The 23,835-nt window shown below is 43.6% G+C and overlaps 1 protein-coding gene across 5 annotated transcripts in view; it reads right to left on the bottom strand.

The window, feature by feature from the left end:
* Positions 1-23,835, bottom strand: part of si:dkey-97m3.1 (fatty acyl-CoA reductase 1) — a 217,917-nt gene that overhangs the window by 50,770 nt on the left and 143,312 nt on the right. For all 5 annotated transcript variants that reach the window (XM_041216378.1, XM_041216374.1, XM_041216377.1 and 2 more), the window contains one exon: positions 6,343-6,520. In XM_041216378.1, coding sequence (XP_041072312.1) covers positions 6,343-6,520 — 178 coding nt within the window. The remainder of the gene's footprint in view (positions 1-6,342; positions 6,521-23,835) is intronic.

The raw sequence follows: 23,835 nt of genomic DNA, 5'->3' as shown, positions 1-23,835 counted from the left end.
TGGCAGGGTTCGAGAGGGAAGCAGTGACAGGTAGAGGTGGTGAGCTGGAGGTGGGAAGCAGTGAGCAGGAAGTAAGTTATCAAGAGTTGGTCATTTCAATCATAAAGGAAATGTAAAAATGATTTTTTCATGCATCAATAATAAAATATTATGTTTCCTACGTCAAGAAAATAAATAATGTTGTTTTATGCTAAAAAGGAATAGATACACATGAGATTCTAAGACGAGTGAAAATCTTGCAGTGTTAGCCTCTTTATATTTGATTTCATATCAAATTAACATCTTAAACAATGCATATGGTTAATTATCCCTTATTTTCATATTCTTTCTTCTTCCATGCTTATGGTAACTTCTTAAAAATAAATATTGAAAGTATTATATATAGGCTTTTTGTTTCTAATAGTGATGCACATCCACTCATTATCTTGACATGGTGCACTTAACAAAACTCTTTCCGCACGTGGATGGATAAAACTAGAACATTGATCTCCATTATTAAACCATTAACAGCTGCTCCCCACATTCACAGCAGGGGAATTATATGGAGCTCGCAAGAACAGGAAATGTGGCATGTGGGGGTGACTGAATTAGGTGGGATATGAAATTTTGATTCCCCGACAACGGGTTGAAATTCAGAGATTAAGTCAGTGGCGTGTCTGTGGCAGGCTGGGTCTTGCGTCATCCTGTGGTGAGTTCATACTTGTAATATATTTGCACCATGAATATTCATGAATGTAAAACTTTTTAAAGATAAAGGCCTACCTTCAGGACAAAGTTTAGTTGCACAGGAAAATCTTGTCGCACTCTGTTCACATTTGTTTAAAGGAAGCATGCACCAGTCTGCTTTGTGCAATTGAGTCTGAGGTTAGTGGTTTTCCTTGTTGAACTCTGTGGCATAAGGGCAGGGAGAAGGAGAATGACAGCTTGCATCGAGGCTCGGGACCAGCCAGGGTGAGTCAGTGGTGAATGGGGTCATAGGGTGAGGTCTGGGACATGGAGGAGTGATTGAGGGATTCAAAGGAGGACATAGGGTGGAGTTGGGGGCATGGAGGACTGGAAGGGGAAAGGGCCTGGCTTCTTGGGTGTAGAGGGGGTGGTGGTGGTGGTGGGGTTGGCGAGGATAGTCAGTTAAGGAAAGACAATGAGGGGCCTAAAGGCCAGTGTCTAATGTGTATCCATTCAGGGTGTTGGTTGGCAGAGTCCTTGCTGGGTTTTGAGTTCACCTACAACATTTCAATTGTCCCTGCTGAGATTTCTCTCAGACAATGTTTTTTACAACGTATATAAGGGAGGGCCAGCTGAGTCTGCAAGTTCAGCCATGTCCCACCAAGTGGCAAGTGCAACACTGGACACATTCAATAAAGAATGAACGCAAAAACATTACAATGTCACTGATAAAATTCTGCCCATCCTCACTCTCCAAACCACAGTTGCACAGTAACTAATCTAAACCTAGCCCAAGATAATTTTCCAGCTCCGTTTTTGAAAGAATTAATCAGTGCACTTAGACTGTTTTTCCTGTTCGACATAATCACCTGGTAGAGAAAAATATTTTGATCTTGTTTTCCAGATTTGCTCATTTAGACCTTTTTAACTCAAATGTACCTCATTGCTTGCCTCTGGATCCCACACAAGTCTTTCATTTTGTACGTAATAGTTTTGAACCATGAAAGAAACTGTTCTGGACACATGCCTTATATACTACATTCAAGCTTTGCTGTAATTGAAAAGACATGAGAAAGATAAAAATGTTCTGATCCTTTCTCAGCTTGTTTTTGAAGGACAATGCTCAAGCAGAAGCTGATATCTAACAGGACCCTCAGGTACCAATATGAATCAAGACCCCTTGTATCTTCCATCCAATCTTTGTAAGACATCCTCTTCAGCAAAGTTATGTCACAATTAAGGGCATACACCACCATATCTCACTGGTTAACCCAAGTTCAAGGTGATGAACAAAGCACATGCCATCTCCATCACAGTCCTCCTATGGCACAATATTATACGATAGAATAGAAGCATCTTATATCTTTCAGAATTGCATGGATTACTGAGGGCATGACTGATTTGGTATCCAGCATGTCAGAAGTGAAGATACTGAATAGATGTGTGACTGTGGACACAGTCATCTTACTATGTCTTTGAGATTCAAGATCCTTCAGTAATCTTCAGGCTCACTAACGTCCCCTTTTTCTTTCCTAGTACAGAAACCACAGCTACTATCTGGAGTACCTCAACCAGAATTCTATCCAACTGAAGGTTCTTAATACTGTCCGCTAGGATCAATACTGTAACCAATGTTCCATCTCACTTCTGTTTGCACTGCGCAGATCCTTTAAGATTGAAGTGTAGCCACACGTACCTGTACCCTAAAGGGAATGTTGCTTGAGCGTGGCCTGTTTGCTCCCTGTGCAGCACATTCTGATTGTCACAATACTGTGTACCCACGCAGCTTAGAGTGAACACTAGTCGTGTCCCTACTCCCCTGCCAAGAGCAACTTTTAGGAACTCACTGAGATTGCCATTTGCCCTTCCCCTTCTCACTTCCACAATGTGGAATGGAATCCACTGTGGCCAGAAAGCGAACAAAATATCAGAAAAGAGAACGAAAAGGCAGGAAGTGGAAAATCTTCAAGATACTGAGGCTCCATTTAACAAGGTGAATTACTCTAGTGGTTAAAAACTGACCTCTGTTGCTTCTCAGTTGAAGACAGCATTCGGAAACTTTATGTGTAATAGTTTTGTCAAGGTTTTAATTCTACCTAAAAAAATATCAGTTTTGTAGTAAACTTAATGAGAACCCCTAAACCCAGTTGAGATCTGCTGTACATATCATGGAGTAGATAAAGCTGGTGGATGTTAAAAATTATGCAAAGTGCTTAACTCAGGTCTGGAATCATTGAAAAGAGCAACTACATCTTTTTTGTTAACGTCACTCACAATGACTGACAGAAATGCAAAAGTGAAAGTCAAAATACTTTAGTGTCTAATTAATACTCAGGGCTGAGAGTTGTATGGCACTAAGCAGTTTATTGGACACCTAGAGAACACAGTCCAGCCAAGATAATGCAGTTACCTTGCTCAGCAATGCAAGCCATTCAGTTGTATTCAAGAAGGCGGCTCACCACCACCTTCTCAAGGGCAATTAGGGGTGGGCAATAAATGCTGGCCGAGCCAGTGATGCCCACATCCTGTGAATGAATAAAAAAAGATCAGAGATAGGATCATATATGGAATCAAACTCACAAATGAGGGTGAGATTCCTTTGTGCAGCAGACAAAGAGATAACAGAATGTCTGCATGGGTGTAAAGTTCCTTTGGGAATACACTAAACCTTGTAAAGGTTGAGCGCTTGAAAAATAAATTGCATACAATGCCATATATTTTAAATATAAGGGCCAATTATATGAAATTGCACCCCAATGGAGAGCCTCGTTCAACAGTAATGCATATTGGGAAATTATAGGCACATAGTCTGATAATATACATTGTCACCAAATTCTCATTTTAGCTACAAGTATTAACTGCAAGTAATTTGGAAACCCAGCCTATCACTGTGTCTTTTGACATGTTTTGTTTCCAACTATTTACTTGAAATCTAAATTGTGTCTGGCTTGTGTCCATCTGCCCCTTCCATTCTCATTCTCTCCAAATCTCCCTGTCATTCATTCTTTTCTAGTCTCATTACCTTCCTCTCATTATCTCTCTATCTTGCTTTCTTTTGTCCCTTTCTCATTCCTCATCTTCTATAGCTTTGCCTCCATTCCTTTGTTCATTCCCCTTTTTTCTCGTTTCTTTCTCTTATTTCCCCCTCGTTCCATGTTTCTCAGATTCTGATCTCTCCTGCATGTTTTGAATATGTGACAAATTCATTGTCTAGAATAACATTCCTTCAATGCAGGGAAACAGGAGTTGCCACAGATGAGTTTCCACCCCGCTTTGTTTAGGAAAAGCTTCACATCTTCTGTTCTTCCTTAGTTCCATTACTAGTTCTCAATCATTTTATGGGCATTGTAAACCAGACATTCAATCCTGAGGATCTGCTAGGTTCATGACACTCTGCCATTGCATTGAAAAACTGGGAACTGGGTGAGGCACTGAGTCAAACTTTATCGATCATAAAGATGTTACGGTAAATCAGCAATGGAAAATCCGCTTTATCTGGCAAGGCTTCTGCTTCATTATCTGATGGTGTACTCAAAATGTGCCAATAATGGCCTTGTTGCTTCCTGTTTGCTTCTCTGCTAGTTTGAGATTATTTATTCATGCGTATCCAAGACGTTAAAGAACTATATGTCAATTACACAAGATGCTATCGCAGCCATAAAGAACCGAGCATTTCACAATACAAAGCAGAGGGTGAGGCCACTGCTAAGAAGACAGTTCTGTAGCAAGAGCCACCAGTGCAACCATGTTAAGTCTTTGGGCAGAAGCAAAATTTGAGAAATGAAAAATAATGTCCGCATGCAGTCAGCTATGCAGGAACTACAAAAATTACGATTAGTTTGATTCACAATATTAAATCAAAAACTTGGGGGCTAATTTCTATACTATAATATTGCAAGTGAAACCTAACAGCAAGCCAGCAACCAAGCTGTCAGAGGTACAGCAGGCGAATTTTCCTCATTAGAGTCACTACCCCAACCATCCAAATCAAAATGGCAAGTTGGATCCAAAATTGGCTCAGAGGGAGCAAATAGTAATGGTCGATGAGTGTTTTTGTGACTCGAAGGCTGCTTCCAGTGGGGCTCCATAGGGTTCAGTATTAAGTTTCTTGCTTTGGATTTAAATGTAGTGGTTATGATTAAGAATTGTGTAGACAATACAAAAATTGGGTATATGGTTGAATGAAGAAGAAAGCTGTAGACTGCAGGAAGATGTCAGTGGACTTCACATAGGTGGAACTGTGGCAAATGGAATTCAATCTGGAGAAGTATGAAGTATTGCATTTGGGGAAGACTATCAAGGCAAGGGAGCATATAATAAATGATAGGACATTGAGAAGTGTACAGGAACAGAGGGACCTGCATGCACATGTCCACAGATTCATGAAAGTGGGAGGACAGGTAGATAAGTGGTCAAGATGGCAAAAGGGATACTTGCCTTTATTGCTGAGGCATAGAATACAAGAGCTGGAACTGTATAAAACACTAGTTAGGTCATAACTGGAGTACTGTAATACGTGTAGTTCTGGTCATTACATTATAGGAAAGATGCGATTGCACTAGAGAAAGTACAGAGCAGATTTATGAGTTTGTTGTCTGAACTGAAAAAGCTTAGTTCCGAGGAAGGTTAGATAGGCTGGGGTTGTTTCTCTGGAACAAAGGAAGCTGGGGGGAGACCTAACTGAAATGTATAAGATTATGAGAGATAGAGTGGATAGGGATGCCCTAGTCCCTCTGTTGAGGGATCCATGACCAGGGGATATTGGGAAGAGGTAGGAGGTTTAGAGGGCATTCAAAAAGAAATCTTTTCACCCAGAAAGTGTTGGGGATTTGGAACTCATTGACTAAAAGAGTGGTAGAAGCAGAAACCCACATAATATTTAAAAGTACTTTTATATGCACCTGAAGTGTCGTACCCTGCAAGGCTACTGGCCTAGTGCTTGAAAGTGAGATCAAGCTGGATGGCTACTTGACGGCCAGCATGGACACAATAGGCCAAATGGCCTCCTTCCCTGTTGTAAATTTCCATTATTCTATCTTTATGCTATAACATACATTAACAGACCAGTTAAGTTTAATTGCAATATACTCACAATGTGATCACAGCCAAACAACTAAGATCTTTTCAAGGTGTCACCTTGAAGAGGAATATTAGGCTAGAGATAGCTAATTCCCAGATTGCCTTCTTTAAGATAAACACCTCGAAAGTGCTTACTTTCCTTTTTCACACCAAACGCTTTTTCTCAACAATTCTTAGCTCCCTATAAAATGGAAATCTACTAAGGCATGAACAGTGATCCCATATTTCCCCGAGAAGCTCTTTTACCATCTTTCTCAAACCCTGTGCAAGTAAGCAGCTTTGGTTTGACAGATGATCCCTGTCTCACCTCTAGCAACAAAATGGCATTGATATCAGTGTATCTGCTTCTCTAAGTGTGATAGCAGGGAATGGTTATGAAATAACTTGAGTGCAGTAGAAGCATTTCTCATTTTAATGTATCTCTCCTCTTACTTCCACCCAACTAAGAGGTCCCCCCCCCCCACCCCCGCCACTCTGTGCCCATCCAGTGTAACAACAACTAAGATTTAGAAATAACATTTATACTAAGCCACATAGAGCTAAAGTAAAACAGCAACAGGATGATAAAATACATTGCATTCAAGCAAAATGACTTACTGGGAATGGCTCCTGCCAACTTGCTCCAACAATCGAAGGCCTGATAATGGCAATATTCAAATCCCCGCTCTCCTGTTGGACCACATACTCTGCAAGCGCCTTTGTGTAGGTATATGTGTTTGGCCGGTCTCCTATCAGTTTGGGGGTGATATCTTGGATCATACTTTCATCCATCCATCTGCAAAAAAACAAGAGACTCATTAAACAAATGACCATGAGAAATTGCTATGGAAAATTTAATTACATAAAATAACAGGATTCCTTAAAATGGCTAGCCACCACAGACAACTGGCTCATTAAATACAGGAGAAGAGGTAGAGGTCTGAACAAGGCACTTCCTGAATTTTTTTACCCTCTTGGTGATGGTGATGGCACAAGCAAAAGTACGACCAAAAAAGAAACATCAGGTGGAGACATGGGAGAGATGATCTAAAGACAGATTATTCTGAATTCTTAGGTGAGGTCTAAAGCAGTGAATAAAATTATTATTTCTATTTGGGAGAATGTTGCCAGTTCGTCTTTCTTCACAGTTGGAAATGTAAAGATCGTTCAATGGATTTCAGGCAAGCAAAAATATTGAGATTGTAACAAAGCTCCAATCTCCTTCAGAACTTGGAGGACTAAATGGCCTTGGTGAGTTGCTGCAGTGCATCTTGTAGATGATACACACTGCTACCAGTGTGTGGCAGTGGTGGAGGGAGTGGATGTTCAAGTGGTGGTTGGGGTGCCAATCAAGCAGACTGTTTTGTCCTGGATGATGTCGAGCTTCTTGAGTGTTGTTGGAGCTGCACTCATTCAGGCAAGTGGAGAGTATTCCATCACACTCCTGACTTGAGCCTTGTAGATGGTGGACAGGTTTTGGGGAGTCAGGAGGTGAGTTACTCGCCACAGGATTCCTAGCTTCTGACCTGCTCTTGTAGCCACAGTATTTATATGGCTAGTCCAGTTCAGTTTCTGGTCAATGGTAACTCCCAGGGTATTGATAGTGGGGGATTCAGCGATGGCGATACCATTGAATTTCAAGTGGCAATGGTTGGATTCTCTTTTGTCGGAGTTGGTCATTGTCTGGCACTTGTCAGCCCAAACCAGAATACTGTCCAGGTCTTGCTGCGTATGGCCATGGACTTATTCAATGTCTGAGAAGCCAGTGAATGGTGCTGAACTTTGTCCAATCATCAGCAAGCATCCCCACTTCTAACCTTATGATGGAGGGAAGGTCATTGATATGGCAGCTGAAGATGGTTGGGCCAAGGACTTGATCCTGAGGAACTCAACTTCAATGATGTCCTACTTTGTGCTCTGTACTTTAATAACAGCTTTAATGCTTTATAATGAAGATAATTTTGAATGGACTACTTCTCCAGCAAGCTTCCTGGCCTTAACACAAGCCCTCATATGCCTGGTTTACTTGCAAAAAAAATCTCCTTAAAAGATTTAATCTTGCAAAATTCTTAGGGGTCTAAATTAGATCATCCTTGGAATTGGGCACATGGATCACAACGCACAATTAACATATGCCACTGTGGTCAATGCAACAGTCCTGCCCTGAAGCCCTGGATTCAGTGCTGAAAGAATCTTGATGATCTTACACAAGTGATCAAGGTTACTGAAAGCATCTTCACGTGCCATAATTCACCAACTACACCACTAGCCTCACACATTGCTGCATTCACCACTGCCCCTTCACTTGCCTACCAACAATTTCTATAAAACACACCTGATAACTCACATTCATAGTCTAACCTCAAACACCTAGCATTGCTGCAAGTTGCACACTCAAATCTTGCATACACGGCCAGCTATTCAACAGTGGCAGGCACATTACGCAGACACACTGCACCACACTCAGTGGCACAATTCCCTCTCTCCGGCAGGACAAGGTGGTCGACAAGAGGAGGCAGCAGCTGCTAACCGGTGGGGTCTGGTGGAAGGTAACAAGCAAGGCTGCCTCTGCTCATGGCCAAGGAGCAGATAATACTGGAAGTCACTAGAGTGGCAATCACTGAGGCAGTAGCCAGCAGCACGGTTCAAACCATTGAGAATGATGATCTGTTCTTGCCTAATTCACCTTTCACACCCCACTTCACTCTCCTCATGCAATCTGTTTTGATTTACAAACCTGCAAACGGTACATGCCTTTTACTTCTCCCCTTCCCTCACCCAAATCTTGTTCTTGTGCCTTTTTGCTTTCAGACACTCAAGAACTACCATCTGACCAGGCAGTGGTGCAGGAGACTGAAGATCTAGAGAAAGAAGAGGCTGATGAAGGAAAAACACTGTCCTCAATCTGATACACACTGCCATCAGCTCAGATACTGGAATACTTCAGAGGGTAGCACAGAGGCAGGATCTGCATATGTTGGTTTACAGGGTATGAGTGGCCTGCAGCCAGGGCAGGAGGAAATGTTGGTGCGTATGCCAACTCACTGGAGGTATGTTGCAAAGGACTCAAATGAGGACCTCGATAGAGCACTGTACAGAAATAGGCTAATGGGGATCACACAGAAGTGCTTGGTGCATTAGCACGTATGCCCTGTCATAGTCAAGAGCATGGAGGAGTCCAGCTCCAACTTGGCACACAGTTTTGAGCAGAGAGTTGGGCCCATCCTTTCCTGTGTGGATTTGGCAGCCAATCCCATGACAGCACTATGTCATGAAAATATAATAATTTTCATAATGTTATTGGTATTTATTGTAAAAGTAGGAATAGTGGGGTCTGGATTGTGTGTGTGTGTGTCTGGGACTTAACCAAATTAAAGACAGCTAGTCTGAAGGCTTTGATGTATCAGATGAGAAGCTAGGTTTGAAATGTCAAATAAGTAAACATGGCTGAAGTTTTAGAATGTGAGGTGTCAAGGAAAATTTGCATTTTAGATAAGCGAGAGTTGTGAATTTCAAAGGAGAGGCTGAAGAAGCAAAACATTGTGTTTATTTTTCCCAAAGCTTACTGACAATATGAATGCTATGAAAGATTTATATTATGGAAAAAGTAAAGTTGCAAAGACATATTGGAACAATGGGACTTACAATAAAAAAGGAGAAACATGTATAAAGGAGATGAAGTTATGTATAAGTAGAAGAAATTCTAAGATCTAATAAGTGCGAAAGGTCTTCAGCCTTTATGTACCAAGCTGCTGCCTATAGGAACTTAAGTTAAGAGATTTCACTGTGAATATCCCTGACCAGGGTATCATGTGCTTTGCCTGGGTCTGTTAAAATCTATTTTGTTTTATTGCTGTTGTCTTAACCAAGGTGTGACTGGGAGTCAAATTAATTAGGGGAGCTATGAGTTATCATAGTAGTAATCTGTATACCTATGTATGTGCTTAAAATATTTTCTTCTATTAATAAATGTTTAATGTAGCTTTGTAAAAAATACCCTAAGACTCAGCTGTCTTATTACTACTGAACTAAAAATACAAATTGCAAAAATAGTTGTGGCAGCTGTTTCAAGTTTCCCTCTGGGATTTGAGCAGCTCAGAATTTATCATCCACTGTGCCATAACAACTAGCAGAGTGATGCAACTTCCAATGCTGGATGTCTAAGTTTCCATTGCAGCACAAGCAGCAGCCACCCAACATCTCAGTGCCACAGTGCAAGCTCATACTGAGGTCAGCTTGTTGCCATGATGGCTCTGGATACCAGTGCTCAAAGGGGCTTTCAGGGTCACATCAATCCAGCAATCTGTTCAATCTGATTACTAGGATTGCTGAGCTCTGCCAGTGGAATGGCAGTGTCTCCATGGAGCACGAGTCTGCTGTCCTCTCTCAGGATAATAGCATTCATCCTCCCGCCACTACTACTCCACATGTGCCCTTGCTGTTGCCTGTCAGCCAGCCAGCTCAGTATGGCGTCACCCATACCAGGCATTCTAAGCTCAGAGCTGCTAAAGGGCATCCTGTAAGGCTATCTGCAGATCCCCTCAGTGAAAGTCAGCAGCCTTCAATCATCCATGCTGCAGCCACTGAGGTAGCACAGTGTAGGAGCACTGGACCAGGCAAAGGCACCGCAGGACTCACTAAGCCCCCTTAGACAGCACCTTCCAAATCCATGGCTGCTACCACTCAGAAGAACAAGAGCAGCAACACGGGAACACCACCACCTACAAGTTCCCCTTCCAGCCACTCACCATCCCGACTTGGAAATATATTGCTGTTCCTTCACTGCCACTGGGTCAAAATCCTGGAATTCCCTTCTTAACAGCACTGTGGGTGTACCAACATGGACTGCAGCGGTTCGAGAAGGCAGCTCACCACCAAATTCTCAACAGCAATTAGGAATGGGCAATAAATGCTGGCCTAGCCAGCGATACACACATCCCGTGAATGAATTTTTAAAAAAGTACAGGCATTAAAGAATGCACAAACGTGGGCAGAATTTAATGTGGCAATTTTTGGGAAGCCCAATGGGATTAAGCCCCAATTGGACACCTAACTGCTTGCCTTCGGGCTTCCTGGCTCACATGAGGGGAATCTCCTACCAAAACTCTTGGTAAGGGGCAGACATCTCACCTCAGAGCTGCTGGGCAGAGCAGTGGCCACTGCTAGTACTGCAGTGCAGCCTACACCAGTGATCATTGCTGGAGCCCCAGGAAAGTGTGAGTGGGGTGGGTTCGGCATGGCAAGACAGGGAGGCCCCAGAGAGAAGGGATCATTTAGGGAGCTGAAGGAGGGCGCCTTAATCCAGGTCACTCCGATCCCACCAGCGGGTGCATCTTTCAATCACGATGTGCCTGATAAGGAGTGGTCGCACATGTCCATGTTGACTGCTTCCTCCTTTCTTCTTCCTCCTCCCTCTTCCTGCCCTTGATACCGTCCAAAACAAAGCAGTCTGCTTGATTGGCACCACATTCACAAACATTCACTCCCTCCACCACCAATGCACAGTAGCAGCAGTGTGTGCCATCTACAAGATGCAATGCAGGAATTCACCAAGAGTCCTTCAACAGCACCTTCCAAACCCACGACCACTAGAAGGACAAAGGCAGCAGACAGATGGGAATACCACCAGCTGCAAGTTCCTCTCCAAGTCACTCACCATTCTGACCTGGAAATTTTTCACCGTTCCTTCACTATCGCTGGGTCAAAATCCTGGAACTCCCTTCCTAACAGCACTGTGCATGTACCTACACCACATGGACTGCAGCGGTTCAAGAAGGCAGCTCACCACCACCTTCTCAAGGACAACTAGTGATGGGCAATACATGCTGGCTCAAACAGCTAAGCCCACGTCCCATGAATGAGTAAGAAAAAAAGAGGTTGCTAAATCCATAGAGTTTAAAGGCTGCACCCTCACATTGGCCAGGTTGTGGATTACCATGAATAGGGACACCCACACTAGCAAGTACTGAAGGACTCCTCCAGAGCAACCAATGCTGTGGAACTATTGCTTCTGTGGCAGCATGCCTTTCAATATACATGTGCCGGCCACATGGATTGTAGAGAGAAGTCATCAGCCAGGTATGAAGTGGATACCCCTTGTCACCCAGCAGCCACCCTCTGGTTTAACACATGGCTGAAAGATTATTGAAATGGCAGATTGGCAGAAGATGGAATGCATCATGACTGCTGCCAGGATAGTGGGCATTCGCTTGCATGAAGTGCTGACTGTGGTTGCACGCCATCTGATCACTGCACGAGCGATATGTGGTGCATCTCAGCAATGAGCACTGGTGACCACAAAGCCACATGTATTCTGTCGATTGCACCCTGCACCATGTGGCAGCCCACCATCTTGGCTAAGTCACATGCGCACTCTGTCTGCTTCTCTCTGTTCACAGCAAACACAATGAAGTTCCATCTCCTGACATAGAGAGCCTCTATCATTTCAACGAGGACAGCAAGACAGTGAACAGGAACACATTTGATAAGTCACCTGTTCTGGCCTGGAAGGATCCCAACACAAAAATATCCAGGGCCACAGTCACCTTCACAACCATTGGTAGTGCTGTACTTGCCCTGCTCTGAGATTACAGGACTGGTTCCAAGAGGCGGCTGAATTCTGTGAGCACCTCCTTTACAAATTGCAGATGACAAACACACTGCTCCTGGCTTTATTAGATGTAAGAAAAGTGCTCTCAAAAGACCGTAGGTAAATAAGGCTTCCTGCTGAGAGCCCTTCTCCCCCTCCTCCCAAGCGAGCACCTTGTCTTCTCATTTGCTGTCTCTGCATCATCCCACCCTTGCGCTGCAGCCAACTGGCATCTGCTATTATAGTCCCCACTATGGAAGCAAGTAGTGTGCCAAGAGCCCCTGCAGTCACAGCCAAAGCTTTCTTTGCATCCAGCACCATTCCCTGTAGACTTCACCAACTGTTACCAACTCCTCCAAATACCCAACCTTTCCACAAACTCAAAACAGATCCAGCAGAAAGTAAGTGGAAACTAGATTGCAAGTTGATGACGATCACTTTAAAAAGGTTTGTTGGGGTGGGGGTGGAGGGGGGGGGGTTGGTGGGAGGAGTGCTTTGTGTTGCCGTAACCGTGTTCAGCTGTGTATCTTTAAGAGAGGGTACATAACTAGAGCAGCGAGGCCCAGAAACACTGGCATAAATTCAGTGTTAGATGCTGACTGATGTCATAATATGTCCACGCTACATATTGCTGGTGTAAACTCATAATGTCCACACTAACTACCTGACCAAGATAGTGATTAGTATGGGCAGCTCTGGAACCGCACAAAACCAGCACAGATGCTATTTTGGTACTTAACCGACTGCAGCGTTACAGAGCTGAATTTTAGGCCTTTATGTTCAAATAACAAGGCTAATTCATCATTTCATCTTTTACATTTTCACCTGCTGAAATAGCAAATGTTCCAATATATCAACTCTTCTAAGACTGACAATGATACGGAAGGGCCTCCAAGCTTTTACTGTAAATATAGAATTGACTAGCATGTTAGTTCACCACCTTCCCCATCCTTTTACAAGTATAGGAACAGACATTGGGAAATACAGATTATAAACTCTCTTCATCAGTAATTCACTAAAATAAAAGGGTAATTGTTCTGACAACTCTTTTCTGCTAGGTTAGAGGATGCCAAAAAATATCTGCTCTTTTCTTACATGCTCATTGATTTTTCTAATGCTGTTAGTCAGCTTTTTGTTAACTCAAAGGTGTGGACCTGCTGCAGATTCTTGAAAGGCAACTTTTAAGCTGCAGTTATAGTTGTATTTATGTCTAATTAATAAATTACATAAATACAGGTTTAAACGTCTTATTCAACTACTAATTAGTATTCTTCACACAAATCTTGTTTTCCAAATATTATACAAAGTACAACTTTGCATCTTAATGAAGTGTAGCTCTATTATTGTCCGTTGAAAGCCTAAGCAGTTCCTCTCAAATTTACATGTAGTGTGCTAACCTACGCCTCCAGTGGGTTTTTAGTTGGGGGCAGGGAGCGTGACATTGCAGGGATAGGATTCCCTCCAGGTTGCTGCCCGCCCTGACCTTGCAGCAATTTTTACGCTGAGGTGAGTAAGGCCTCAGATGGGAAGCCCACCCTTTCCCCAATTAATAGCCACTTAAGGGCCATTTCCCACCCAGCCTCAAGTTTTAGGCTGGCGGGCTGATTAAAGCTCTGTGTGGGGAACCCGAAAATAATCCAAGTTATATCTGGAGAGGGGGGAGAAACACCTCCATCAGAAGCCCCCTTCTGACTGGGTGCACTCACCTTGAAGGCCCAGCAATCTCCGGACCTCCTCCCCAACCACATCCCCACCGGAAGCGTCGAAGTCGACAGGGGAGGCAAGCCCCCGCCATCCTAAAAATTCAGGCCCTGGTAAATTTGTAAGACACTCTGGAAACCAGAGTAGCCATACTGAAATTATTTATTGAACGAGCGTTAAATTATTTTTATTCCAGTTGGCCACTGAAAGTGTAATTCACAAAAAATTATTTTGTTGTAATATGCCTTTAAGAGATAGCCGTATGCCATCACTTTAAAGGAAGTGTGTCATGTGATCCAGCCTCAGTTCACTGTGGCCTGGAGCAAAACACCCACACAGCTCCGACGTCCTCAGCTTTTTGACCATGTATGTTTGTTCACAAGTGCCTAGGATTGAGAAATAAATTCACAACGTGCTTGCACAACCTTTCCTGAGCGATTGGTGCCTTCATATCATTATAACACACATGGCAGATTTTATCTTATTTCAAATACTTCAATCATGTAGGTGTTTGACATCAATATTTGATAGCTTAAAGTAATTACAATAGTTGCACTTTAAAGAGAGAGCTCCCCATTTGGGAATATTTCCAATCAGAAAGACCAACATCAGTAAAATTATTTCCTTCACGAAAACCTTCAGATGGAATATAAACATCGTAGAGTATTGCCAGTGGCTGTCAAAGTCAGTGTTGCCCTGAACATTTATATAGTAGGACCATCCTAGATTAGCACTGGGGGATGTATATAGTTATGGGTTACCAATAAATGGTTTATCTTTAACCCCACACAAACCTCCAGACCTCTTTGTGAGACACCAAACAACCTTACAACATGGAACATATTGGGCAAGTAGTAGGTGGACGATGATGTCAGTGACAGTGCCAATCAATTTTAGAGGGCAGCCATTGTTTAAGTACAGGAAGTGAGCTGCTAGCACTAACTGTGCCTTTTAAATGAAGCTGGTCAGTTGGGAGGGCAGGAAATCTGGCAGACCAGCTGGTTGTCAAGGGCCTGTAGCTTTCAAGGAGAGAGGTAGAAGTGTCAGGAGTGGAATTAAACAGCAGTTTTCAGCAATATGGAAATTTCTGGAGCTCCCAGAGGAAGGAGATGATGAAATAATGGAATAATGAAATGGTTTGATCTTGCAAATACAAAATAGGCTACAGAGAAAATGAGTTCCAGGACCTGTTTCCAGCTTCCCTTGACAGTTGCCAAGGATCGCTTTAAATACCAGTGAAAACAGTCGTTTCCTGACCAGTACCATTCATGGTTTGAGGAAGTAGTTAATTCTGACAAAAAAAATGGCTTTTGGAGCCCTGACAATGCTTGTTGATCCTACTTACATATATTTAATAGACACCCACTCGGCTCTAGCGGAAGTACTGGCCAGCTAAATCAAGCTGTGCCTGAAAATTGGAATGTATGCTCCTCCAGTTATAAGCTAGTGTTTTCTATTTCAATTTTTATCCTGTTACCACACAATTTGCAAGTGTAAACAAGAAAGTAGTGAGATAAAATGAGCCTGTTATGTAACCATCAACATAGAGTCATGTAGCATCTGCTCCCCTGGAAGGCTCCATGATGTTTCATTGAAAAATGCAATGATGTAAAAGAGTGGAAGGGTTTCTCCAGCTGGACAAGGCTGCCCAATGCAGCAAAACCTCCTGATATATATGTCTTTGCCATTGACAGAAGCAAAGCATAAGTACAAAGAAGCTTATACCACAACCTTGGCATTGATGTTTCATCTCTGGATTGATTGGGGCAGTTAGAGACAGGACAATCCAAACCCAGGTTTCCAAAATAATTCCCAACTTCTATGTGCTGCATAACTTTGAACTGACAAAGGAGCTCAGCATACAACTTGACGACTGGGATGAGAACCATTGCGGAGTAAGAGGTGAAAAGACAAATAAGGAATTGGCAGTAGTTGCAGCAACACAGTAGAAGAAACGGGTTCTTGAGGCACTTATTCAAAATACACCATTACCAAAGGGAAAACCGCGTTAGCCAAGTAATTGTGGCTAAACCAGCTTGTGCTGTATTTTCATATTTGGTTCCTCAAAGCCTTCTGTTGCCATTTGGGTTCTTGCTATACTTTGAGACCAGCTGCCCAGCAGAAGGAGGGTAATAATGTTTTGTAAATGAAGGGGAGTGACTTACTGCCCTGTTCTTGCCAATGGTATGGCTATCCCAATCTTCCACAGCACCTCTACCATCAGGTGACCAGAGCGCTGGATTGAGTCAGACAGCAGGTATTAGATATGCAGATTAGGGACATGTGGCATCCACAGCACTCTCATTACTATTTTAGGACAGTACTGGGTGGACTAGGTGCTGCACACACTCTACCCAATGAAAGGAGTCCAGCAGGCAAATTTTTGTTTTATTTTGTGGGGCTGGGTGAAGCTGTAGTCCTTTTCCGGGCTCCACAAAAACAACCTAGGCTGCTGCCCACCAAAGTAAACAGATCTTCTTATGATTGGGACATCACTATTGTGATGGCCTGAAGCTGGCAGGCTAGCCAGGGGTGTTTGCTTTCAGGCGATCATTGATAGTCTTATATTAATGAGGCCCAGCTATCAAATAGAAATGGGTCCCTTGCTGAGGCAGCAGGTGGCCGAGGGATACTCTGTAGAGAGGTACTCACTAGCCAGCCACCCAAACACTATTCCGGGGCAAAATCTACCCCATTATAATGAATAGATAAATATTGATTAAATTGTTAGAGTGAATTTATAGCCTCTATTAGATAATGGGCAGAATTGTCTCAGTTTTGCATTAAGTATGGTAGCGGGCATGGAAAAAATACATTTTACCCACCAGCCGCAATGGCAGGTTTTCACGTTGTCTTGTCTGCTTCCCACCTCATTAATTAGGCAGCCACAGGAAACATGCTGTCTCGCTGGCGGGCAGCCTCTGAATCACTCACCACGCCATTATCTCACTCCGGGTGCCATAACTAGACTGCAGCTGTGCACACAGTTCTCAATGCTTGCAGCCCACACTGCTCCAGTGCAGGCATGGACCTGAAAGCCAAGAAGAATTCAGTGACATGTCAATGGAATGCCTTTTGGAGGCCTGGCGTGAGGTACTCACCCCCAATATGGCCATAGGGGGTCCAGAAATCTCACCAGTCCAGCTTGGGAGGTGGAGGCAGTGGTAGTCATTGCCAAAGCTGCACAGAAGAGGTTGGCCATCCAATGCAGATACAGGATGAATAATCTCATCCATGCCGCCAGGGTAAGGCAACCACCTCATCACTTTAAACTCACACACTCAAGCCCATCACACATTCACTGGCATCTCACTCACTGCCAGCTCAAGGGACATCACCACTCACTCTCTCACACACACCCTCACATCTCCATCTAACCTCATCTCCTCTGGAGACTGCCTCCTCAGCTCTCACCATCTTGAGGGCACTTACACAAGTCGACATGTGCCCACACACGCACCCTGGGATACCCCCATTCCCCAAAACAGCCATTGCCCTGCAGCCCCTTCCCTTGCCTGAGGCTGCTTCTCCCCCTTCCCCAAGAAAGCCCTAGCCCTGCAGCCATTGAAAAGCCTTACAGATGGTCTGTGAGTTCCTCTAAAAGTGATGTGGTATTCCCTGCGAAGTCTGGCACTGATGATTGCAAAGCTGGCTGAAGCAAAGTAGGCAAACCACGTCTTAAGTGAAGTTCAGTTCATCAGGTACACGTCGCTTATGTACAGTTGTGAAACACGTCAGTGTGATGCCCTGATGATCCAGCATGGGGGATGATTCCCGGCAAGATGCTAAAGTATTGAAATTAGGGGTCGAATTGTCCCAGATTTGCGGTAGCAGGCGGGCAAAGCAACTGACTCATGCCAATGTGGGCGGACGATCTAGCGTGCAGGATGAGTCCAATGGGCTAGCCTTATAAGATATGGAGATGTATTACAATGAGGTTCCCGATGTATGAGGCGGGAAATGTGGCCCGCCATTGATGGGGGGGAGCGGACAATCGTAAACTATTTTCACGACGGTGTAAAACCGATTTTTGGCCATCTCGCCATATTGTCCGCTCAGGCCCGTCATGATGCCCACTACCAGGAGTGGAAAATTCCTGCCAATGTGTGAATGCTAATAGCTAGACACGGCACAGTGCTACGTTTAGTTCTTAAAAATTCATCATGTAATGTGGGCATCGCTGGCTATGCAAAAATTTATTGCTTTTCCCTAATTGCCCTTCAGGAGGTGGTGGTGAGCAGCCTTCTTGAACCACTGCAGTCCCTGTGGTGTAGGTAAACCTGTAAGGGAGGAAATTCCAGGATTTTGACCCAGTGACAGTGAAGGAACGGTGATATATTTCCAAGTCAGGGTGGTGAGTGGCTTGGAGAGGAACTTCCAAGTAGTGGTCATGGGTTTGGAAGACACTGTCTAAGGAACCTTGGAGAGTTCCTCCAGCGCATCTTGTAGATGGTACACTGCTGCCACTGTGCATTGGTAGGAGACGGGGTGAATGTTAGTGGATGTGGTGCCAATCAAGCGGGCTGCTATGTCCTGGATGGTGTCAAGCTTCTTCAGTGTTGTTGGAGCTGCACTAATCCAGGCAGGTGAAGAGTATTCCATCACATTCCTGACTTGTACCTTGTAGATGATGGACAGGCTTTGGGAAGTCAGAAGCTGAGTTATTCAGGATTCCTAGCCTCTGACCTGCTCTTGTATCACAATATTTATATGGCTAGTTCAGTTCAGTTTCTGGTCAATGGTAACCTCCAGGATGTTGATAGTGGGGAATTCAATGATGGTAATGCCATTGAGTGTCAAGGGGCGACGTTTAGATTCTCTCTTGTTGGATGTGGTCATTGCCTGGCACTTGTGTGCGCGAATGTTACTTGCTACTTGTCAGCCCAAGTCTAGTTATTGTCCAGGTCTTGCTGCATATGGACATGGACTGCTTCAGTATCTGAGGCATCACAAATGGTACTGAACATTGTGCAATCATCAGCAAACATCCCACTTCTGACCTTATGATGGAGGAAATGTCATTGATGAAGCTGCTGAAGATGGTTGGGCCCCTAGGGCACTACCCTGAGGAACTCCTGAAGTGATGTCCTGGAGCTGAGATGATTGACCTCCAAAAACCACAACCATCTTTCTTTTTACTAGGTATGACTCCAACCAGTGGAGAGTTTTCCTCCTCATTCCCATTGACTCCAGTTTTGCTCGGGCACCTTGATGCTACACTCAGTCAAATAATGCTTTTATGTCAAGGGCAGACACTCTCACCTCACTTCTGGACTCCAGCTTTTTTGTCCATGTTTGAACCAAGACTGTAATGAGGTCAGGAATTGACTGACCTGGTGGAACCCAAATTGGGCGTCAGTGAGCAGATTATTGCTAAACAAGTGCTGCTTGATAGCACTGTTGATGACCCTTTCCATCACTTTACTGATGATGGAGAGTGGACTGATGGGGTGGTAATTGGCCAGGTTGGATTTGTCCTGCTTTTTGTGTACAGGACATACCTGGGCAATTTTCCACAATGCTGGGTAGATGCCAGTGTTGTAGCTGTACTGGAACAGCTTGGCTAGGGGCGCGGCAAGTTCTGCAGCACAAGTCTTCAATACTGTTGCTGGAATGTTGTTGGGGCCCATTGCCTTTGCAGTATCCAGTGCCTTCAGCCTTTGCTTGATACCACTCGAAGTGAATCGAATAGGTGAAGACTGGCATCTGTGATGCTTGGGGACCTCCAGAGGAGGTAGAGATGGATCATCCATATGGATCGACCCATCTGGCTGAAGATTGTTGCTAAGCCAGAGCTAGTGCTCAAGCTTTGTTTCAGCTGCTTGATATCTAACTTGCCACTCTCTACACGTGTGAAAGAAGTGTGCTTGCTAGTGACGTTGTTGCCCTGAAAGCCTTCTTGGAATCTGTGACCCAGACCTTTCAGATTGTATATTAAAAGGGCTCTGAGTGTGGGCTTACTATTTCCAGAACTGTAGTGGTTGGCAAGTATTAAGTTCTCTTAGCATCCCCCTCCCATGCCTTGTTTACAAGGCATCTCAAGGGAGGGTTAGCAGTCACAAATACAGTACAGGATCAGGAAGGAACCTGACATCAGGACCACTTACGGGTCCTGACTCACACCACGTTAGTTATACCAATTGATTTTTTGAAGAAAAAGACCCCAATTAGCCCAGAGGTGAGTTCGGCATGCAAATAGGAGCAGCAGGCACAGGGAGGAGGTGGGACTAGTTACGGAAGACAATTTTAATATGCAAACAGCAGTCATTACTGGGCTTTCGGTTTCCTGGAGGAACGGAGTGGGCTGGAAAGCAGAGGGCCAACAGCCTCATGGTCGACACAATTGTTCAAAATCTCACTTCTCTAATGCTCAAGCCACTCAGTTCAAGCAATGGCAAATTTTTGCCACTGCATGAACGTCCCAGTCTAACTATCCTTTGTTATGCAAGATTTTTCATCAGCAACCACAATGAATAATTGCTCCTTGCTGTGCACTAGCACGTCCCAGCCTGTTTGCTCTTCCCATTATTAATTTTGAAAATGTCATTCTGTCCCTCTCCAGCCTATGAACAAGCTCATTAAAGAGCGTAACAGCAAGTTAATTAGGGTTGTTGGCCCTATCCACCCCACCCTTTAAAAATTTCAGAGTGTCACAGAGGCATCAGAAGACTGAGAAGCCAAGGAGGGCACTATTTTCAGAGCACGCCTGCACCGACCTCACCCCAATAAGCAATTGAAAATCCTGCTGATAAATTGCGTCTGTTCACCTTAAATACCTGCCCTACTACTGGCTGTGTTTTACCTGGTCTCCTCACTCCAATGTTGAATTCCACCACAATTTGACTAAATAATCATCTGTCTATTCCTTCTCAATGTAGTTCAAAACTGATGAATAGAATTAGCGTTTCTCTTTCTTCCAATAGTTGGTCAACTACATGGGGAATATAGCCAATTTTAAGCCAACAGATTGAAAACAGCAAAATTACATGTAAATCAGCAGGTTTCATGTATAATAATTGTTGTCAGCCACTAAATATTGTACCAATAGCAATTTCTAGGCTTATGCGTCATAAATTGTTTACAGTTAAAATATATGTGTTCATGTGACCCACCCAACATCTCTGTAGCTCTTCATTTCGATAGACATCAGGGCAACATTCCAATGGATTTATAATGATATTGTTCAAATTGAAAAGAAAGACTTGCATTTATATAGCACTTTTTACGACCACCAAATGTCTCAAAGCACTTTACAGCAATGAAGTACTTTTGAAGTGTAGTCACCGTTGTAACGTAGGAACAATAAGTATAGATCTGGATTCAAATACTCTCAGGAAATCCTTCAGCACACACCAGCCCTCATTAGATAGGGCTCTCATTTCTCCATGGGACATGATAGTGGTGCTTCTGGAGATTTTGGGGGAGGAGGTAATTAGTCTTTATTTTATAAACCTTAATTATTGCATGGCATACACTTCGAAAAGAGTAACCAAATTGAAAGAACTGGTTTTAAGACAATTTTAAGAACTGACCTCTTTGACCAAGCTTTTGGTCAACTGATCAAATATCTTCTTACAAGGCTCGGTGTCTGTCTTTATTTTATAGTGTCCCTGCGAAGTGCCTTGGGACATCTCATTATGTTAAAAGGTGCTATGTACATGTAATCTGTTGTTGTTGGTATATTTTGAGAGATTTACTAATTGTATTTGAAAGGGGCAGATGCCTTAACTGCTTCAGAATTATATATCTACTTTTTAATCCAGAGCATCTGCGATAACAGTAATGTCAATAATGTTTCTTTCTTCAAAATTTCTATAATAAGGAAAATTAAATGAAACACAACCCATAAAGCATTACAAAACTTCCTGCTAAATAATGTAATGTCTGCGGTCCATTTAGCTTCTCTTTCAGAGGTGTGAGACCTTCAATGCCACTGCTTCCGAGATGTTTGAAAGATCCCAAAAACTGAAATATATTTAAAGAGCAAAAATAATTATAAGCAACTTATAGCTGCACTTTGCATTGAAAAATTGTTTCAGCTGCAAAGTGGTATAAAACGTCAGCTGCAGCAGCTTTAAGGCTGCTGGGACTGGAAGATAGAGAGCTGGATTTTCCTCCTGGGAATAGGAAACAGAGGTCAGGACTGTATCGGGTGCCAAACGTGCCCCCAGGGGAAACAGTCATTTATTACAATTTTCAGAGGGTTCGCCCTCCAATTAAGGGTGGTGGGTGGGTTCTCAAAGGTGGAGGACCAATCAGAGACCTACCAGCTTGAAAGGAGCAGGAGGCTATGAAGCAATTAAGTAACAGGACACTTCATGGTGGAGGTGCCCTCTCCAACTCATTAAAGCTTTAATTAAAAAATTGCTTTTGTGGCCAGGCCACCACTGTGGGGACGGGGCAGTGAAGGGAAACTCCACCATCCCAGCACAGGGCAGCCTGTGTCTGAGCCTGCACCCTGGCTGGAAGGGAGGGCCCCTAGGCCTGCCTGCACTGCTGGTCACCCCCCTCCTGCTGCTGGAAAGCCATCTTGAAGCACTTAAGCCGGCCCCTGTCACCTGTGGGAACCTGGGAGGGATTCTTCGGCTCAGCGAGCAGGGGTGCGGTCCACTCACCGAGGAAAAAAATGACGCTGGGTGATGTCGGGCGTGCGTCCTGAAGTCACTGTGCGTCATTTAGATTTTCAGTTCGGCGATCGCGCACCCGAGTTGGCTGCGCCTGTGCCCGCCCCTGCACAATCACCCCACCCCCCAACACCAGGGGAAAATTCTACCCCTAGAAGCTGACTATAAAATTCCAGTTGGCCTCCGTTAATTGGCCTCATCCTGCCACATATGGTCAAAAATGGCCTGGTTGTGGGTTGGAGCTGGGGAACAGTTATGCTCCCATCCACTTCCAATCCCAGCCCCGGTGTGGGCTGAAAATACAGCCCATAGTTTTGTGTCAGTGTGGCTCAACACAGTTGCAATGTGGCCACAACTGGTATGAAGTAAACATCTTTAAAAAAATTAAAATCTTTTAAGCGCTCCTTTGGTAGATGGTTGGACCATTTCAGAGTTTGAATGCTAGTTGGCTGAACTCTGCATGTATGTGTTTCAATGGAAACACAGAACGTTTGCTTTCCTTACCTAAAAAGGGATCTGAATCTAGCAGTCTGATTTACACATCTCTTTAATCACAACTCAAACCAGTAAAATTGCACTCTAACAAAAAACATAAGAGCAAAACTGTCAAAGGAGAACATTCAAGTGAAAACTAATCAGATTCATTGCTGCATACTGCTTTATTTTAAACTTTCTGTAATGGAGACTTTCCAACTCCGTCTCATTTTAAGGACGTAACACAGACTTTGGCATGTTCCTACATCTCATTCCTTCCAAATTTCATAACTGACCTCTTTTGACGTTTCTCTAACATTTCTTCTCTCAGAAGATCAGATAAACAGCGTATCTGTGGTAGAAACTGCCTGCTCACCACTTTTTAATTACAGCCAAATGTTTGTGAATCTGAAAATCTTAGCTGCTCAGCTTAATAATTTAAAAACGCCTATTTACAGAGCTATTTATACTGCTGAATAACCTCACTCATGTAACATGCTGCTAATCTGTTCTTGTTACTATCCAATTTAAAAAGCAATTATACTCTTAAAGTGACAGTCATAAAAATTCAGTTGCAAGGGTGAAATTTAGTAAAGTGCTCATCTGTCACAAATCTTGTTTATATTTCATGCCACTCTGGCATAACAAATAGAAAATAAGAAGTCCTTAAATGGTCCCACCTTCACAGAAAAGAGCTTAGCAAAACTTCTCACTAGTTTACAA

The sequence above is a fragment of the Carcharodon carcharias genome, chromosome 21 (genome assembly GCF_017639515.1).
Source record: "Carcharodon carcharias isolate sCarCar2 chromosome 21, sCarCar2.pri, whole genome shotgun sequence".
Lineage (NCBI taxonomy): Eukaryota > Metazoa > Chordata > Chondrichthyes > Lamniformes > Lamnidae > Carcharodon > Carcharodon carcharias.
The sequence above is the reverse complement of the archived record's forward strand: the minus strand, read 5'-3'. Positions and strand labels throughout refer to the sequence as shown.